The 18,985-nt window shown below is 34.4% G+C and overlaps 1 protein-coding gene across 1 annotated transcript in view; it reads left to right on the top strand.

The window, feature by feature from the left end:
- Nucleotides 1-17,197, top strand: part of Nup188 (nuclear pore complex protein Nup188) — a 118,913-nt gene extending 101,716 nt beyond the window's left edge. Inside the window, exons 19-22 of the mRNA XM_089101215.1 lie at nt 403-548; nt 3,491-3,726; nt 16,157-16,303; nt 17,132-17,197. Coding sequence (XP_088957341.1) covers nt 403-548; nt 3,491-3,726; nt 16,157-16,303; nt 17,132-17,197 — 595 coding nt within the window. The remainder of the gene's footprint in view (nt 1-402; nt 549-3,490; nt 3,727-16,156; nt 16,304-17,131) is intronic.
- Nucleotides 17,198-18,985: the final 1,788 nt, after the last annotated feature.

Raw genomic sequence — 18,985 nt, forward strand, 5'->3', positions numbered from 1 at the left:
CTTAACCTTAACCAATTTAAGCTTCCCCTTAACCAATTTAAACAATCAGATTCAATTTACAATATCCTTAACCTTAACCAATTTAAGCTTCCCCTTAACCAATTTAAACAATCAGATTCAATTTACAATATCCTTAACCTTAACCAATTTAAGCTTTCCCTTAACCAATTTAAGCTTCGCCTTAACCAATTTAAACAATCAGATTCAATTTACAATATCCTTAACCTTAACCAATTTAAGCTTCCCCTTAACCAATTTAAGCTTCCCCTTAGCCAATTTAAACAGTCAGATTCAATTTACAATATCCTTGGTACCTCAGTATTTGTATCCATAATGTAATTTTTTTTAATTTTATTTAATTTTTTTGTTTAGTTGTTTTTTTTTTTTTGTTTTTTTTTTCAGGGGAGAAACCTTGTCAGTTTCAGCCGCTAAAGTAAGTGAACTGCTTTCAACTTTATGCCCCTCCTTTACGGGCTATGAGCCGCGCCTTCAAATCAATATTCTAGCTATTGCACTTCAAGTCTTCTCTGCCAGTACTGATTTTTCTGGTAAGGTTCATTGAGTTGATATTTTCTGCTGTTTAGTTTGTAAGGTTCATTGGTAAGGTTCGTTGGTAATGCCCATACTGATTTGGTATGGTTAATATTGATTTAATATTTTTTATCAAATATTTTTTTTTCCACCCTACAATTCTACTTTACAATATTTGTGTTCAGATTTAAAATTATACTCACAATTATAAAAAAAAATCCTTTAATAAGCGAAAATCTTTAAAAAAAAGGTCTTAGAATAAAAAAAATCTAATATTTTTTTCTAATTTATAGAATTGATCTTGATTTCTATTTAAAATAGAATACACCACTCTACTTACACATACATTATAGTACATTCCTATATATTAATAATAAGTAAAAAAAAAGTAAAAAACAAAGAATAAAAAGAAAGGACCCATCACTGCTACCCATGTAAAATAGCTGTTTTCCTTGTTCTTCAAGGTGGGAGGCTGTAACTTTCCTATATGAGCTTTTCAGCTTGGGCAATTCTAATGATGCAGCTTTAATTTCATTTTAATACCATTTTTGTGGTTTACATGTTATTTTTTGAAGTTCCTATAAATTTACTTTTGCAGTAGACACCTGACAATACTGCAACTGCTAATACATCTACTACTACAACGGCTACTGTTCCTACAACTACTATTATTGCTACTACTGACGTTGAATGTATTGAGATGAAACTTTCATGAAATGCTGGGGTGGGGATGTTAAACTAAATCGAACCAGACTACGTCGACCATTAAAATTAACGGAATTTGTTGTTACGATTCCTGAATCAGCTTAAAATAACAATTTATTTCTCACTTGACAGTTCTATTTAAGTTTTTTAAATTTCCGGTAACTATGGGCTGAACTTTGTTCCTTATTAGCTTGAATCAATCGTTGCAGCCATGCAAGGATCGTTAACCTTGTAAATAAATGGCCTTTAACGATTGTACATGATATCATTTATGGAGTGAGGATGTTATTTTTGGAAAGCGCTTTGTATATTCTGTAGCACATTAATATACCTATTTAGAAGCAATTTTAAATCGCCAAACTAAAGGAAACTGGACAACTCTAGTGTGTCACAGAAAATTTAGGCTTCAAGGTCATCTGGCGTATAAATCATTAAAAAGATTAATGAATTATTGAATTCAGGAATTAATAACAAAAAAAAAAAAAATCATCCAGAGCCATTGTTGCCCCAGAGGGCGTCTAATCAACGTTTCAGGTGCTGGGTCTTTTTCACAGGGACGAGTAGCAAGCCTGTCGGTCAACTTTGGCGCAGCGGGAATCCATCCATGGGCTCCGTTTTTCCAAGCAAAGCATCAACCCGCTGCGCTACCACAGGAGAACAAATTTTAAAATTATTAAACATATTTTATTGGATTTTTTTTTACGAAAAAAAAAACAGCGAACCGAATATATAAGAGAAACTCCCAAAAAAGATGAAATGAAGAAAAAATACTCAAAAAGACTAAAAAGGGAGACGAAACCGACTCAATCCTCGATATACACGCATATACTTAACATTTAACCCTCATCTAACCTTATCCTGCCAATCTTCTATTCTTCGAAAACACCCTCTGTTGTGCATTGCCACATGGGCACACTTTTCCATACTCCCATATCTTTTTAGCAGTTACTTTTAGCATTTCCACCATCCCTTCGTCCCACTTATCCCACTCCTAAAAACGATTCTTGGCTATTATATATTATCCTTGACAAGAATGAAAAATTTTTTGGTTTGATGTCTTTGCTGGTTTTGTTGGACTCCTTGTACAAGAAAGTAGAAACTGAAGGAGGTGCTTAATAAATGCTTTTTAATTTGATGTTAAATATTTAATAAATGTGTTTATTTTGTTTTTTTTTAGTTTAAAAAAAGTTTTTAGTTTATGGATTTTTTTTAATACTTTGCTAATTTATCCAACACCTAAAGAAATACGGACATAAAGTTAGTGTTCCTTTTTGTGATTTTCTGACCGTTTAAAAATAGTTAGGCCCCTAGTCTGGAAAAGGAATTTTTTAGTATGGTGTTTGTCAACTACCATATAAAAATAAGATAAATATTACTTATTATTTATAGACATAGAATATTAACTACGAAAGAATTATTACTTAATACAAAGAGAATCGGGTTCGGATTCTTCCTCATTTTAAGCCAAGATCCTTTGATTATATTAGCAGAAATCAGGCTAGTAGACAGGCAAGACCAATCGCTTCGACAGAATTATTTCCCAATCTAAATCATTAATAGTCTTCATTTGTTTGTTTTTTCTTGTTTTTTTTTTGTCTTTGTTTCCTGTTCTGTTAAGATTCGTTTCAAAAGGCTAGGTTTTTTTTTGTTTTTTTTACTGTCTAGCGTTCGGGGTGGCTGGGTTGAGGTTTTCCCGAAATATCTGTTTTTACCTTTTCGCTTGATTTTTTCAACTGGCTGAAAATCGACCGTATAAGCAAAAATCCGGCTAGTAGACAGGCAAAGCCAATCGCTTGGACATAATTCTTTCCCAATTATAAATTATAGTCGTTAATTTGTTCTTTGTTGTTCTTGTTTTGTTTTTCTTGTCATTGCCGAAATATCTGTCTTTGTCGTTTCACTTGATTTTTTCAACTGGCTGAAAATCGACCTGGTTCTCTTGGTTTTCCGAGGTTTTCCGAAATGCGGGTTTCAGATTTATTGCTGCTATTGTATTGATATATTCTTTGCTTCTATTATACTGACAATTAATTTGAAATATTTATGAGAATTTTAAGTACGTTTGTGTATTTTAATTTGTCATCGAAAAAAATTCATTAAACAAATTTTATCTTTTTTAAAGTTAATACTTTTAAACATAGCCAGTGCTGCACCACGGCGACGCCGATACAAGATTCTGCTTTTTTTATTTATAAATAGGAGATGGAATGATACAGTTTAGACAACAGTGTCACCAATTTTCTGTCAATTTCAGGAATAGCTCCTGCCTTTTTATCTGTTATGGAGATATTCAATAGCTATTTACAACGAATTCCGAATTTCCTTCAAGAGGATAAGCCCCATTTGGCCTTCCAAAGAGCAGTCTCCCTACTATTAGCACTCATAAGGACTATCGTTTTCAAACTGAAGGAAAATGAACAATGTTTAGACTTGATGGATAAAATGGATTTGGCCCCAAATCTTTTGGGTATTGTTAGAATGACGATTCAGGTAATTTCGATCTAATAATTTAATATTTATTCGAATAAAAACATAACACAAACATCAATAACAATAAAGATTCTAGAAGAGAACTTTTCCAGGACCAAAAAAAAGAAAAAATTTAAGTGACACTGAAAAAAAGGATAGAAGAATGAAACATGGGTTATTAAAGCAAATTGGTTAAAAGTTGAAGCATTAAATTATATTATCAAGTTTTGTTACATTGTTGTACAGCGTGCAGAAACTTGTGGCTAGCTCAGCACTGGAGGGTATTTTGTTCCATTGAATAATAGACTTGTAAATGGGAAATTTCTGGGCAGCACTAGAAATGCATTTAGGAATTATAAAGGCTCTATTGGATGAACGGAGACAGTGGGCTTCCGAATTATTAATATTATAATAGGTAGTAGTTGAGGAGGAATATTATTGTGGAAAGCAGAGTAAGCAAGTGATAAGTTTAGTTTTTGTATGATTTGATCTAGTTGAGCTATGCCAAAATCTGAGTACAAATCACGGGTTGGATATAGATGGGGAAGCCGAAAAACTGCTTTAATGGCACGGTTTTGGGCAAATTTGAGTTTTTTAGTGAAGGACCGTTTTGTATTTCCCCAAACTGATCCGCAATAAGAAAGGTAAGGAAAAATAAAGGACCAATAGAGGGTAACTAGGATGTCAGGAGGAAGAAAATAGTTCACATGGTTAATCATAGCTACTTGTCTCAAAATTATTGCTGTGATGTAAGAAATATGATTAGAAAATGACAAGCATGAGTCAATAAATACACCAAGAAACTTGGCAACCTCCACTTGTGGGAGGATGTCAGAGGCTTGATATTTGAATAATGTTTAGAGGCTTGAACAACGTTTAGACTTGATGGATAAAATGGATTTGGCCCCAAATCCTTTGGGTATTGTTATAATGACGATTCTGGTAATTTAAAAATATTTTTTTAAAAGCATTGTATATAAATATATTTTTTTTATTTATTACCTGTATATAAACGAAAAAATGTGCTAACATTTGCCTGTTTTTAACCTTTAGTAATATTTCAGACCCTATTGCTTTCGTAAAATGTAAGTTTTTCTTGTCAATCGCATGAATAAAAACTAAACTTATGAACTACTTATTTGACAATGTGGATAGTACCATTTTTGCAGCGGAAGGGCAGTTTTTGGTTAAGAAGTCATATGCATACATTCGCAATCAAGATGTTTGGATAATCAAGAAAAACCGGGAAAACATTTAGATGAAAAATAAATCTGTAAAAAATGAAATAAAAAATCATAATAATTTAAGTGGTGACTACGTGGAGTTGTAAGAATTTCATTATAATAATTATGGTATGATAATAATTAGTTATAATAATTACGTTATAATAATTTGTATTATTTTAGTTATAATATATCATTTATATTATATAATAATTTATATAATTAATTAGTTATAGTAATTATAATTAAATATAATAATAATATATAACTAATAATAATTTATAATGATTTCATAATAATAATTACTTAGAGTATATATGGATTTCAAACTGAAACGGTTTTCTTTAAAATGCTAGAATCAATCTTTTGATAAATGTATGTACTCACCCATGTGCAAGTGCTTTTGTTGGAATATTTTTGGGGAATATTTGTAGTTTGGCTAATGTTTTCTCGCTTATCATAGGCAGCGCAACAGCGCTGCCTAAGTAAAGAACGATGTTGGCACAATGTATTATTTATTTTTGTTTGTTTCCTTCAGACCAGGGCACTTCGTATCGAAGGCGTTGTCACAGAAACTTCGAAAAGGGCTCATTCGATTGGAAATTGGAATGGCTAGTGCACTTTTAAATAGCCGAAAGTGATTGGAAGGCAACTAACACCTCTTCAACGCCCACCGTATCCACAAACACATCCAATCAAAATTTTGAGATAGCTATTTTGTTCAACGTAGTTGAAACATCTGGAAATTATATTTTTGAGGAAGACACTCCCCCCACAGCCCTTGGGGCAAGGGCTGTAAGTTATGTCCTGGGGGCATATAAGATTTCTATAGAAAGCGTTGTCGTAGAAACTTCAAAAAGGGCTCATTTGATTGGAAATTCAAAGGGTTAGTGGCCTTTTTAATAGTCGAAAGTGATTGGAGGGCAACTAAACCCCCTCTTACGCCCACCATTTCCCCAACACTTCCAATCAAAATTTTGAGATAAACATTTTGTTTAACGTAGTTGAAAGGTCCGGAAATTATGTCTTTGAAATTGACACTCCCCCCACAGCCGTGAGGGCAAGGGTTGTTAGTTATGCCCTGGGGGGCATATAAGGTTCTTATAGAAAGCGTTGTCGTAAAAACTTCAAAAAGGGCTCAATCGATTGGAAATTGAATGGGCTAGTGCCCTTTTTAATAGTTGAAAGTAATTGGGGTACAAATAACCCCCCTCTCATGCCCACCATTTCCCCAAACACATACAATCAAAATATTTAAATGGGCATTTTGTTCAACGTAGTTGAAAGTTCTGGAAATTATGTCTTTGAGGACGACAACTTTGAACTTTGACTTTATTTAATATAAACACACAAATAAAACACAACTCCAGGGACTGATCAATGATCCCTAGGGCCTAAATGTAGTCCCTGGAGAACTCGAATATTCATACAAATACTATCACTAATTATTGAAAAAAAACAAATTGACAAAAATATAAAATTTGAAAAAAAGACTGATCAATGATCTCTAGGGCCTAAGTGTAATCCCTGGAGAACTCGAATATTCATACAAATACTATCATTAATTATTGACAAGCAACAAATTGACAAACAAACAAACTTTGAAGAAAAAAAAGGCACTGTACACTACATAAAAAAGACATTCCTCCCAAAAACTATTTATTTGTACTTGTAGAAAGAAGATGTTTCTCATAATTATATTTAAATGACGTAACTGAAACAGAATCCTGTATCTCCAGCGGAATGCTGTTCCATAATTTTACGCCAAAGTATTTGGTAGAAGAAGTTGCTCTTTGAGTATGACGCATGCCGAAGAGGAGAGAAAAATAGTTTGATGATGACGCTGAATAAGCCTGTTAACAGGAAGATAAATGAACAAGGACAAGGTTTGTTAGTATTAGAGGTACTAGACTATTCAAGTATTTATCCATGAAAACAGCAGTTTGGAGCTGACAAATTTGTCTCACTGTTAGCAACTGAGATTTTAATGAACACTTCTTTAGCATCCAGTTTATTAAAACAAATTAAATTTATAGCTCTATTTTGTGAGATTTGAATTTTCTTTAAGTTATAACAAAAAGAATTAGCCCAAACGTAACAACTATAATGCATATAAGGATAAACAAGAGTAAAATAAAGGGTTCGCAAAACTTTTTGGGGAAGGAATTTTGAAGTCTATACAAAATCCCAGCTCCTCTTGCAATGTTTATAGATATTGAATTTAATTGTTCTTTCATTGACAATAATTCATCAATGATTACACCTAAATATTTAAATTTTGAAACCCTATATAATAAATGTCCATCAGCTGTTAAAGATAGTTCAGTGTTTACCTTTTTAATAGTGGAAAAAATCATTTAATTTGTTTTTTTAATATTAATCAATAAACGGTTACTCCTCGTATATTTTATTAGATCATTCAATGCGCTCTCCATGGTCTTAAAAAGGGTTTCAACACTTAAAGCTCGGAATAATAAAACTGTATCATCTGCGAATGATATTGTCAAACAATCTTTCGTAAAATTTCCTATATCCGCAGTATAAATTAGGTAAAGGAGTGGCCCTAAAATCGACCCCTGTGGAATTCCACACGTTAATAGGTGCTCTCGTGATCTTTTTGGTCCAACAATAACAACCTATGACCCATCTGATAGATATGACTCAATCCAACTAACATTCCACGGCGGAAATTTATATTTCTTTAACTTTCTAGCTAAAAGATTCTGGTTTACTGTATCAAATGCTTTCGGCAGGTCAATAAATAACGCTGAGGCATAAAAACCCGTATCTAGAAAATCTTTCACTTTACAAATAAAATGGGTAATTGCGTGATCCGTCGAATGCCTTTTCCGAAATCCATATTGGCTAGGTGGCATTATTTTATTTTCTTCCGCAAATTTACTTACTTTATCATGCATTATTTTTTCAAAATTTTTTGAAATAACTGGTAAAATTGAAATAGGGCGGTAATTATTTATCTTTTCCTTATTTCCATACTTATATAAAGGTACAATACGGCTTTTCTTTAAACCTTTTGGAACAATTCCCTTTTGAAAAGACAAACTGATTAAAGAAAATCAAAATATGTGATATAATCGGCAAAACATGTTTTAGAACCCGTTTCGACAGGTGATCAATTCCAGGAGCCTCTGATGGTCCCAAAGAATTCAATATCTTCTCCAAATCATTTGCTGAAACCGGTTCAAAAACAAAAATGCTTCCATCATTATCAAAACTTGAAGAAATTTTACTTCCGTCTTCTATGTCAAAATCATTATCAAATTGTGATGAAATATTTTGACTAATTTCAGTATAAAATTTACAAAAACTATCAGCTATAGATTGATAATTTCCTATTCTTTCTCCATTCGGGTTAACTATCTCCTGAGGGATCCTGAGGGATTATCTTTATGTTTATTTGGCCTCAAAATTTGACTGATAAGTTTCTATGTTGAGTATACATCGTTCTTCGCAAGTTCAAAAGCAGCTAAAAAATCATTCTTCTTGGCATCTTGTTTCTTCTTATTGACAACAATTCGATAACTAGCATAAATGTCTTGATTTCCATTCGAAGGGTTTTTAAGCATTCTACTATAAAGCTTATTTCTTAATTGTATCATATTTTGTAATTCCTATGTTAACCACTGAGGTTTAAAATTCTTTCTCGATCTATTCTCATGTGGTTCTTCAATCTTACAACACTTGTGCATTGCTTCACGAATCTTATCAAAAAACAAAACATAACATACTTCAGGGTCATTCTGGCTCAAAACATCACTCCATTCCCGTTTTCTTAAATGATCTTTTAATTTATTTAAATTGGGTTCATTGAAAACAAATATGTTCTCTTCAATTTTATGCTGGTCATTTGGATATGATGATAAATCGCTAAACGAAACTGTTACAAATATAAGGAGATGATCCGAACCTGGTACAACTAGCATATATGGTGATTTCATCCGGTCACAAATATCTTCTCCAATTAATATGTTATCAATAAGCGTGACTCTGCGTTCTGTAGGTCGTGTGGGGATGCTAATCGACGGGAAAAAACTAAATGACATCATAGCTGTTAAAACTTCTGCATTCATATTATTTCCTAGCTCCAATAAATTATGGTTGAAATCTCCCATTAGCATACACGGCTTTTTAAACAACCCAAAATTCCGAGAAAGAATCTCAAAATGCTGAGACGTTTCCGTGGGGTTAGAACTAGGTGTCCTGTAAATAATAGCAATCAAAATTTCAACATCATACTTTTTTACATTAACAACAAAAGACTCAAACCGACCTTCAACCCAGACACCTAAAGTATCTTCTGCAGTTACAGAAATATCATTCCGCACGTAAATTCCTAATCCACCTTTCCGCATCTGAGTTCTATTTTGATAATAAAAAGAATAACCTCCTAGTGAATACAAACTCAAAGGCGAAATTTTGCTCAAGAAAGTCTCAGTTAGTGATATTACATCAAAACAAAGATTACTTTCATTAGCTGTGGTAAGTAGTGTATCAAACGCAGTTTCAAGCCCCTGACAATTATACGTGGCTATGATAAAATCACTCGATGATTTAATTTGCCTCAGATCACAGGGATCAATATACTTAGATACCGGAATATTCAGGTCTGAACTCACTTTTTCATTCCCACAATCACGTTCACAAAGGCTTCGTTCACATACATTAGCTAAATTAAAGTAATATCCTGCAAGATCTGATAGTCTACTAGTCAGCAGAGACATCTTGAAACAAAAAGTTCACCTTAATGTCACCAAAGCAGTTTAGTCACTCTCTTGTCTGTTAGCCAGAACCCTTGTTCTGGAAGTTCTTGAAGACGGCTCAGCGATACAACTTCTGATAGGTCCTTAATTCTAACTACTTGATTGTCAGACTTTGCAAGGATACGGCCCTGCACTGACCTAGCATTTCTCATACCCACTACATCCCTAGCAGCATTTAGAACTTCCTGTCTACGACGATTAAGGCTTACGCTTACGAAACATTTAGATCCTTTCAGCTTGCTTCGATTCTTCAATACTTCATTTGCTACTGTTGAGTTTTTAAATCAGGCTCTAACTGGGGGGGTTCTGCTACTACTGGGCTTTCCCAAAATATTAACATCCACAATGTTAGACTCGGATACCGATCGTAGACCTAGTTTGTTTGTTATTAAGTCTAACTCATTATTTATGGGATGCCTGGTTGTTTCATTCAGACCAGGTAGGTGGTAAATAGCTACGTAGGAAGACTTACTAGCTTGTTGCATTTCATCGAAATCATACTACAGGTTTGACAATGCTTGTGCTAGGAAATTGACTTTAAAATCCAGCGCTCCGATACGGTGCACCAATTTTTCGTGGCTACTTTTAAGTTCCAGCATAACGGATGAATAAACAGTTTGTGTTATTTTCTCAAGATCATCTTTTGACAGTTTGGCCTTACCAATCTCCTCTACCATACTTTTCTTCACAACATCACTAATTGAGCTATCAACCTGCGAAATCTCCGCTCTCAGTTCACAAATCTCAAGCCACACTTCTTTCTCAATGCCAAGGCTAGCAGCAGTTTCCATGTAAGAGTTTGGATTTTTATTCAGGTCAGCCATTGCTGTTTTGAGGGATGCATGTTTACTAGCACCGCATGCCTGTTTATTAGTTTCAAAGTCCATCATATTTTCAATCGTAACAGTTGCTGTTTTACGATCCCCGTACTTGACACTAGAAATTTTTTTTCGGGACTAAGAACACTAAGTATCCTTATTGGCCACCATGGAAATCCAGGTAACCGAGCGAAATCCAGATCTCCGGACTTCATTTTTTTTTCCTTTTCCCCCCTTCTGTTTTTCTTCTTTTTCTCTTCCCTTCTTCCCTTTCTTCTCTTTTCTTTCACTGTAATCTTCATTATTGCCAAACTGTCATACCGCACTTGAATATTGTATGAAATTATCTCAATTTAAGAAAGCCAAAAGTTTAATTAATGCATTGGACAGAAACTCCAGTCAATTCAATTTATCCAGTGACGTCACACATTCCACTAGGTTACGGATACTGAATAAATATTTTAATAGTTTATAAGACGTAAAAAGTTTTCTCACTATTTCGTAACTACTGAAAGAATTCAGTGTCTAATTAAATCAGAATAAAAACCTTTACCAACAGCTGCTTCAAAACTGGGATTAATCCTTTTTAAAAGAATGGGTAGATCTTAACTGTTCAAAGACTGAATCAATACTGCCCCAAACCCCCCAGGGCAAAGATTATCAGTTATGCCCTGGGGGCATATAAGGTTTTTATAGAAAGGGTTTACATAAAATCTTCAAAAAGGACTCATTCGATTGGAAATTGAAAGGTCTAGTGCCCTTTTTAATAGTCGAAAGTGATTGGAGAGAAACCAAGCCCCCTCTCGTGCCCACCATATCCCCAAACATATCCAATCAAAATTTTGAGATAGCCATTTTGTTCAGCGTAGTTGAAAGATCTGGAAATTATATTTTTGAGGAGGACACTCCCCCCACAGCCCTTGGGGCAAGGGTTGTAAGTTATGTCCAGGGGGTATATAATGTTTCTATAGAAAGCGTTGCCGTAGAAACTTCGAAAAGGGCTCATTTGATTCGAAATTCAAAGGGTTAGTGGCCTTTTTAATAGTCGTAAGTGATTGGAGGGCAACTAAACCCCCTCTCACGCCCATCATTTCCCCAAACAGATCCAATCAAAATTTTGAGATAAACATTTTGTTTAACGTAGTTGAAAGGTCCGGAAATTATGTCTTTGAAATTGACACTCCCCCCACAGCCGTGAGGGCAAGGGTTGTTAGTTATGCCCTGGGGGCATATAAGGTTCTTATAGAAAGCGTTGTCGTAAAAACTTCAAAAAGGGCTCACTCGATTGCAAATTGAATGGGCTAGTGCCCTTTTTAATAGTTGAAAGTAATTGGGGTACAACTAACCCCCGTCTCACGCCCACCATTTCCCCAAACACATACAATAAAAATTTTGGGATGGGCATTTTGTCCAACGTAGTTGAAAGTTCTGAAAATTATGTCCTTGAGGACGACAAAGCCCCAAACCCCTCAGGGCAAGGGTTGTAAGTTATGTCCTGGGGGCATATAAGGTTTTTATAGAAGGCGTTGTGGAAAAACTTCAAAAAGGGCTCACTCGATTGGAAATTGAAAGGGCTAGTGCCCTTTTTAATAGTCAAAAGTGATTGGAGAGAAACCAAGCCCCCTCTGGCGCCCACCATATCCCCAAACACATTCAATCAAAATTTTTAGATAGCCATTTTGTTCAGCGTAGTTGAAAGATCTGGAAATTATATTTTTGAGGAGGACTCTCCCCCGCAGCCCTCATGGCAATGGTTTAAGTTATGCCCTGGAGGCACATAAGGTTCTTATAGAAAGTGTTTTCGTAGAAACTTCAAAACGGACTCATTCAATTAGAAATTCATAGGGCTAGTGGTTTTTTTATAGTCGAAAGTGATTGGATGGCAACTAACCCCCCTCTCACGCCCACCATTTCCCCAAACACATCCAATCAAAATTTTGAGATAGACATTTTGTTCAACGTAGTTGAAAGGTCTGGAAAATATGTCTTTGAGAATGGCAATCCCCCACAGCCCTCAGGGCAAGGGCTGTAAGTTATGTCCTGGGGGCATATAAGGTTCTTATAGAAGGCGTTGTGGAAAAACTTCAAAAAGTGCTCACTCGATCGTAAATTGAAAGTGCTAGTGCCCTTTTTAATAGTTGAAAGTAGTTGGAGGGCCACTAACCCCCCTCTCACGCCCACCATTTCTCTAAACACATGCAATCAAAATTTGAGATATCGATTTTGTTCAACTTAGTTTAAAGTTTATGAAATTAGGTCTTTGAGGCCGATAACACCCTCAGAGCCCTCAGGGCAAGGGTTGTAAGTTATACCCTGGGGGCATATAAGGCTTTTATACAAAGCGTAGTCGTAGGAACTTGAAAAAAAGCTCAATTGATCGGAAATTTAAAGGGCTAGTTCCATTTTTAATAGTGAAAAGTGATTGGAGGGCAACTAACCCCCCTCTCACGCCCACCATTTCCCCAAACAAATCCAATCAAAATTTTTAGATAGTTATTTTGTTCAACGTAGTTGAAAGTTCTGGAAATTATCCCCTCAGGGCAAGGGTTGTAAGTTATGCCCATGGGGTATATAAGGTTTTTATAGAGAGCGTTTTCGTAGAAACTTCAAAAAGGGCTCATTCGATTGGAAATTGAAAAAGCTAGTGTCCTTTTTAATAGTTCTGGAAATTAGATCTTTGAGGATGATAACCCCCTCAGAGCCCTCAGAGCAAGAGTTGTAGAGTTATACCCAGGGGGCATATAAGGTTTTTATAGAAAGCGTTGTCGTAGGAACTTAAAAAAGAGCTCATTTGATTGGAAATTTAAAGGGCTAATGCCCTTTTTAATCGTTGAAGGTGGTTGGAGGGCAACTAAAGCCCCTTTTATGCCTGCTATTTTCACAAATATACCCAATTAAAATTTTGAGTTGGGTGATTTCTTCAGCTCGATTTAAAATTCAGGAAAATAGGTCTTTGAGAATGACAAATCCCCCAATCCTCAAAAGGCACATGTTGGGAGTTAATCTAATGTAGCATATATGGTTTTTATAATCTTTGAGGATGACAATCTTCCACAGCCCTCAGGGTAATGGTTGTAAGTTATAGACTAGGGTTAAATAAGGTTCCTATAGAAAGTGTTGTCGTAGAAACTTCAAAAAGGGCTCATTCTATTGGAAATTGAAAGGGCTAGTGCTCTTTTTAATAGTCGAAAGTTATTGGAGGGCAACTAATCCCCTCTCACGCCCACCATTTCCCCAAATAAATCCAATCCAAATTTTGAGATAACAATTTTGTTTAACGTAGTTTAAAGGTCTGGAAATTAGGTCTTTGACGATGACACCCCCCCCCCTCCCCACAACCCTCAGGGCAAGGGTTGCAAGCTATGCCCTGGAGGCATATAAGGTTTTTATAGATGGCTTTGTCGTAAAAACTTCAAAAAGGGCTCATTCGATTGGAAATTGAAGGGGGTAGTGCTGTTTTTAATAGTTCTGGAAATTAGATCTTTTAGGATCTAAGGTTTTTATAGAAAGGGTTGTCGTGGAAACTTCAAAAAGTGCTCATTCGATTGTAAATTGAAAGGGCTATTTCCCTTTTAATAGGCTAGTCAAAACTGAGTGGAAGGCAACTAACGCCCCTCTCACATCCAGCATTTTCCCAAACACATCCAATCCAAAATTTTGAGATAGCCATTTTTTTCAACGTTGTGGAAAGTTCTGGAAATTGATTGGAACTGATTGGAAGGCAACTGGAAATTATGTTTTTGAGGAGACGCTCCCCCTACAGCCCTCAGGACAAGGATCGTAAGTTATGCCCTTGGGGCATATAAGGTTCTTATATAAAGTTTTTTCGTAGAAGCGTCCAAAAGGGCCTATTCGATTGGAAATTGAGAGGACTATTGCCTTTTTTATTAAAAAATTGTTTTAAATGTTTTCATTTTTATAATTTTAAGAAATAAAAAATTAATTAACATTTTAAGGAACGAATATCAGCATATGTATTTTAAACGGACAATGCACATTTTTTCAGTAAATTCATTTTAACTTTTCTTTTCAGTAGTACAAATTATATTCTTGCTTTTAGAAAGCATAGGGGTTTAGAACCCTATTCATATTAATTCCTGCTTATTTTGAGTTTGACTCGGTTATTTATTTTAATTTCTGCCTGTTTTGGGTTTCATTTATTTATTGGTACTTGTTTGTGGTATTTGTATGCTTGGTAAATTATTTGATTTTATTTTTTTTCATGTTTGGTTTAATGGAGCTCTTTACCCTTTTTTGAAAAATTTATTTTGTAAAAAATGTTTTTTTAATTAATAACGAATAACATTGAACGGTCTCCTCTTCTTCTACTACTACGTCTTACAAATTATCGCAGCATAAAACTGCCTAGGACAGAGCTCCGTTTGCTCCTCTACCCCAGTCTATTCAAAGCTTTAGTCTTTAGTCCTTGCCTTAAAGTTCTGAGCTCCCACCCAGGCGACAAACGGAACCAGTTATTAGAGATCGAATAATTGAAGTGTTCTGCAGCTACTACTGCTGTAGTATCAACTACTACTAATCTTCTGGATAACGTTACTGTAAAAAAACATTGTTGACAATGTTGTAGTAGGAATAGTATTAGCAAAATAAACATATACAATATTAACAATAATAGCAATTAATTACGGTAATTGCATAAAAATAACAAGAAAAATAATGTTAATAATCTTAAAACATGTAATAAAATTATGGCGAATGTTATTAGTAGCTTTTTGTCTTGTGTGCTTTGGTGGCGCAGTCACAATTTTCGGTCTTCATTACAAGTGTGAAATTCAAAATAAAATAAAGTATAAACTATAGTATATAAAATAATAACAAAAGTATATAAAATAAATGAAGTATTTAAAATAAAGTATAAATAAAATAAAGTAGGAAATTTTTTTCCCTTGTAAGTTGTCGTAGTGTAGGTAGTGTGCAATCTTCTTCAGTAGTATACCCATTTTAAGCATACTAAAACGATATCGTGTTTCTTTCTTTTCTTCTAAATTGTGGCTGTTTAGTCATGATTGCAGTCTTCATGGACAGTGTTGCCATTCAAGAACCAACTTTCTATATATCCTGTGCCGAAAAAACTAATTTTTGTTAATATTTTTTTCTTTTTAGTCTTTTTCTTGTTCCTAACTTTTTTTTTATTCTAAAGCTTTTTCATATTTGTTATGTTTCTTTCAATCAGAATAAAATTTTACGTCTTCACAATTTTTATTTTACTTTTTCTGTTGTTTGTTTTTTTTTTCAGTTCGTTTGTCATGTTCTTGTGCAAAAATTAATAAACAATGCCCGTTTTGAAGTTGATTTGTCTGGAATTATAGACTCCTAAATATTTAAAATAAAATAAATTCCATCTCCTATTTTTATGTTCCTTTCCATGAGAAAAGATTGAAGCCTTCATAACTTTTACCATAATTTTTCTTTTCATATTACATTTTGCTTGTTTTTTTTTTAATAGCCTTGGAGTTGATCCCTTCCTCTTTCAAAAATAAATTTGCGTATTTACTTCTGTTTAAATAATTTCTGGTCCAAAAATAAAACCCCCCGTCAACTTACTATTACCATTTTTATGAGGGAAGAGAGTTTATTCTTACAGTTCTTTGTTAGCTTTTATTTCTTTTAGGTCGAGCGTGGTATTCAAGTATGTGAAGAATCTTTGGCAGTTCTTGCAGTGATGGCGGAGATTTCACAATTTGCTGTGCAGCTACTAAATCTAAATCTAGGCACCTCTCTTTGGCTTCCAGCTTCTTCTTTACCTTCGAATGGAACGGTATGCTAATTTTAGTTTTTGTAAATAAAAATTGTAAGATATAGGGATGGCAGAGATTTCACAATTTGCTGTGCAGTTTCTAAATTTAATTTTATGCACCTCTCTTTGGCTTCCAGCTTCTTCCTTATCTTTGAATATATTGGTATGGTAATTTTAGAATTTTGTGCATGAAAATTATAAGGTGGAGTGATGGTGTAGATTTCAGAAGTTGCTGTACAGTTTCTAAATTTAAATTTATGCACCTCTCTCTGGCTTCCAGTCTCTTCTTACCTTTAAATGAAACGGTAGGGTAATTTTAGTTTTTTTTTGTATAAGAATTGCAAGATGCAGCGATTGGTAAGATTGGTCAATTTGATGTGCAGCTTTTAAATTTAAATTTAGGCACTCTCTTTGGCTTTCAGCTTCTTCCATAGCTTTCAATGAAGCATTATGCTAATTTTAGCTGTGTTTTTTGTATATAATAGTAAATATTTACCATTCACTATATTCATTTACCATACAATAGTATGTTGTACATAGTGCGCTATGTGTACCAAAACTTGATTGAATTCTAATAATAAAAGTGCAGACATTTATTTTAACATTTTTTAACTTGAAATCTAAATTTTCTTCTCAGCTTATCATCAACCAGCTTAAATGAATTAAAATATTATTAAAAGTTGATCTTTGGACCTGTTTTGAGATCCCTTTGTATTCGGTTCTAGTTGTAGGCTTATAGGGGCTAAAGGGTTAGATAGAGGTAGCGATTTTCAAGATAAAAGTGGCTGTGTTTTTTCAATACAGGCGCATTTTTTCGAGCTTTCCAACCAAGCTTTCCATCCTTTCCAGTTCCTAGAGTCTGCTTGTTTTGAAGTTCGCGTTGACTTCTTAGATTTTGATAGTTCGACTCAATAAAACAGAATATTTTCCATACTGAATTCGTTAATTATTAATGGATGTGTGTAATCATAGGCACCGCACTAGCGCTGCCTAAGTAAAGAACGATGTTGGCACAATATATTATTTATGATTTATTTTTTGGTTTTAGACCAGGGCATTTCGTATTGAAGGAGTTGTCGTAGAAACTTCGAAAAGGGCTCATTCGATTGGATATTTGCACTTTACTGAAAATAAATACAAATGAATGTGCATTGTCAGTTTGATATGCATATACTGATATTTATTAATCAAACTGTTAATATTATTTGATTTATTAAAATTGTAAAAGTAAAAACATTTATATTTTTTTCAATAAAGTGCAAGTTATGTTCTGGCCCTGGGAAGGCATGGGGGTTTTGAGCCCGACTCATGTTTATTTCTGCTCGTCTTGAGTTTGACTCGGTTATTTATTGTAATTTCGGTTCGTTTTGGGTTTCATTTATTTATCAATACTGATTTGTGGTAGTTTCACGCTTGGTAGATGGTTTGATTTTATTTTTGCTCTTTTTTGGTTTAATGGAGTTCTTTACCTTTCTTTTTTTAAACTTATTTTTTGGAAAAAGTTTCTTTAATGAATTACATTATAAACTTGTCACAAATTATGCGGCTTGATGAATTAGCCAAGTAAATTTTCTTCTTGTAGCATGCTTGCAAGTGTTTATATTTGCGAAGAAACGCTGTATTTTCTGTAAAAAAAAAAGCCTGCTTTATGTCGACAACTTTACGGTCTGGAAACGCTGGTAGGAAACGTTGGGGGTATTCTTAGGTTTTTCATTCAGATTTCTTTATTACAGACACCGAAAGGTCCGAATGAGGGACCTTTTCAATGGGAAGCTAAAGCCCGGAGTGTATATTTCATGACTTATTTTATGCTTTGTTGTACCTGATAATTTTTATAAGGCTCATCTATTCACCTTTTGAACAAAAATCTTTATTTAGGACATCCTCCACCCCACCCGCGGACGACCTGCTCTTGGTTTAGCCCTAGACGATTGGCCAAAAAAGATAATCTTTGCTAATATGCCATCCTTCATCCGCAGAACGTGTCCTACCTACCTCAACCTTTCTCTCATTATAGCCCTATGAAGTGGGATTGAACCACAAATTTCGTACAGCCTACTGTTTCAAATACAGTGAGTCAGCCGGGTACCAGAACAATCTGTAGACAATTTCTCTGGAAAACATTATCAAATCTTCATCTGCTTTTCAAAGCGCCATTGCTTCTGAGCTATATTTGGCCACTGTCATCTCTGTTCCTTCCAATATTCTAATCTTGGTTTGCAGACTTATCTTCCTATTCTTCCAAACTTTTTTTTAACTTCGAAAAAACACCTTGAGTGTTGGCTATTTTACTTTTAACATCTTCACTGCTCCCACCGTCTTTATTAATAATACTACCAAGGTTAACGAAGCTGTCCACGGGGTCAGTCTTTTCGTTACCCTACGTCACCTTTTCATCTTCACTTATTCCTAGCTTTAGTGACTTAGTCTTCTTAACATTAATTTTTAAACCTGTTCTAGCATCCTGATCTCGCAAAATCTCTAAAAGTTCATTCGTTTGGTCACACTTTCATCTAGGATGCTTAACTCATCAGCATAATCTAAGTCCAGGATAGTTTTTCCTCTCCATTTAATTCTGTGGTCTCCCATTGCCTTTCTTGTGCTCCTTAAGACAAAGTCAATCAAAATGATCCATATAAAGGGACATAGAACACAACACTGCTTAACTCCTTATTTAATACGAAACCAGCTGCTAACTTTATT

This window comes from Artemia sp. Qi Xiang Cuo, chromosome 15 (genome assembly GCF_049724085.1).
Source record: "Artemia sp. Qi Xiang Cuo chromosome 15, ASM4972408v1, whole genome shotgun sequence".
Taxonomy (NCBI): domain Eukaryota; kingdom Metazoa; phylum Arthropoda; class Branchiopoda; order Anostraca; family Artemiidae; genus Artemia; species Artemia sp. Qi Xiang Cuo.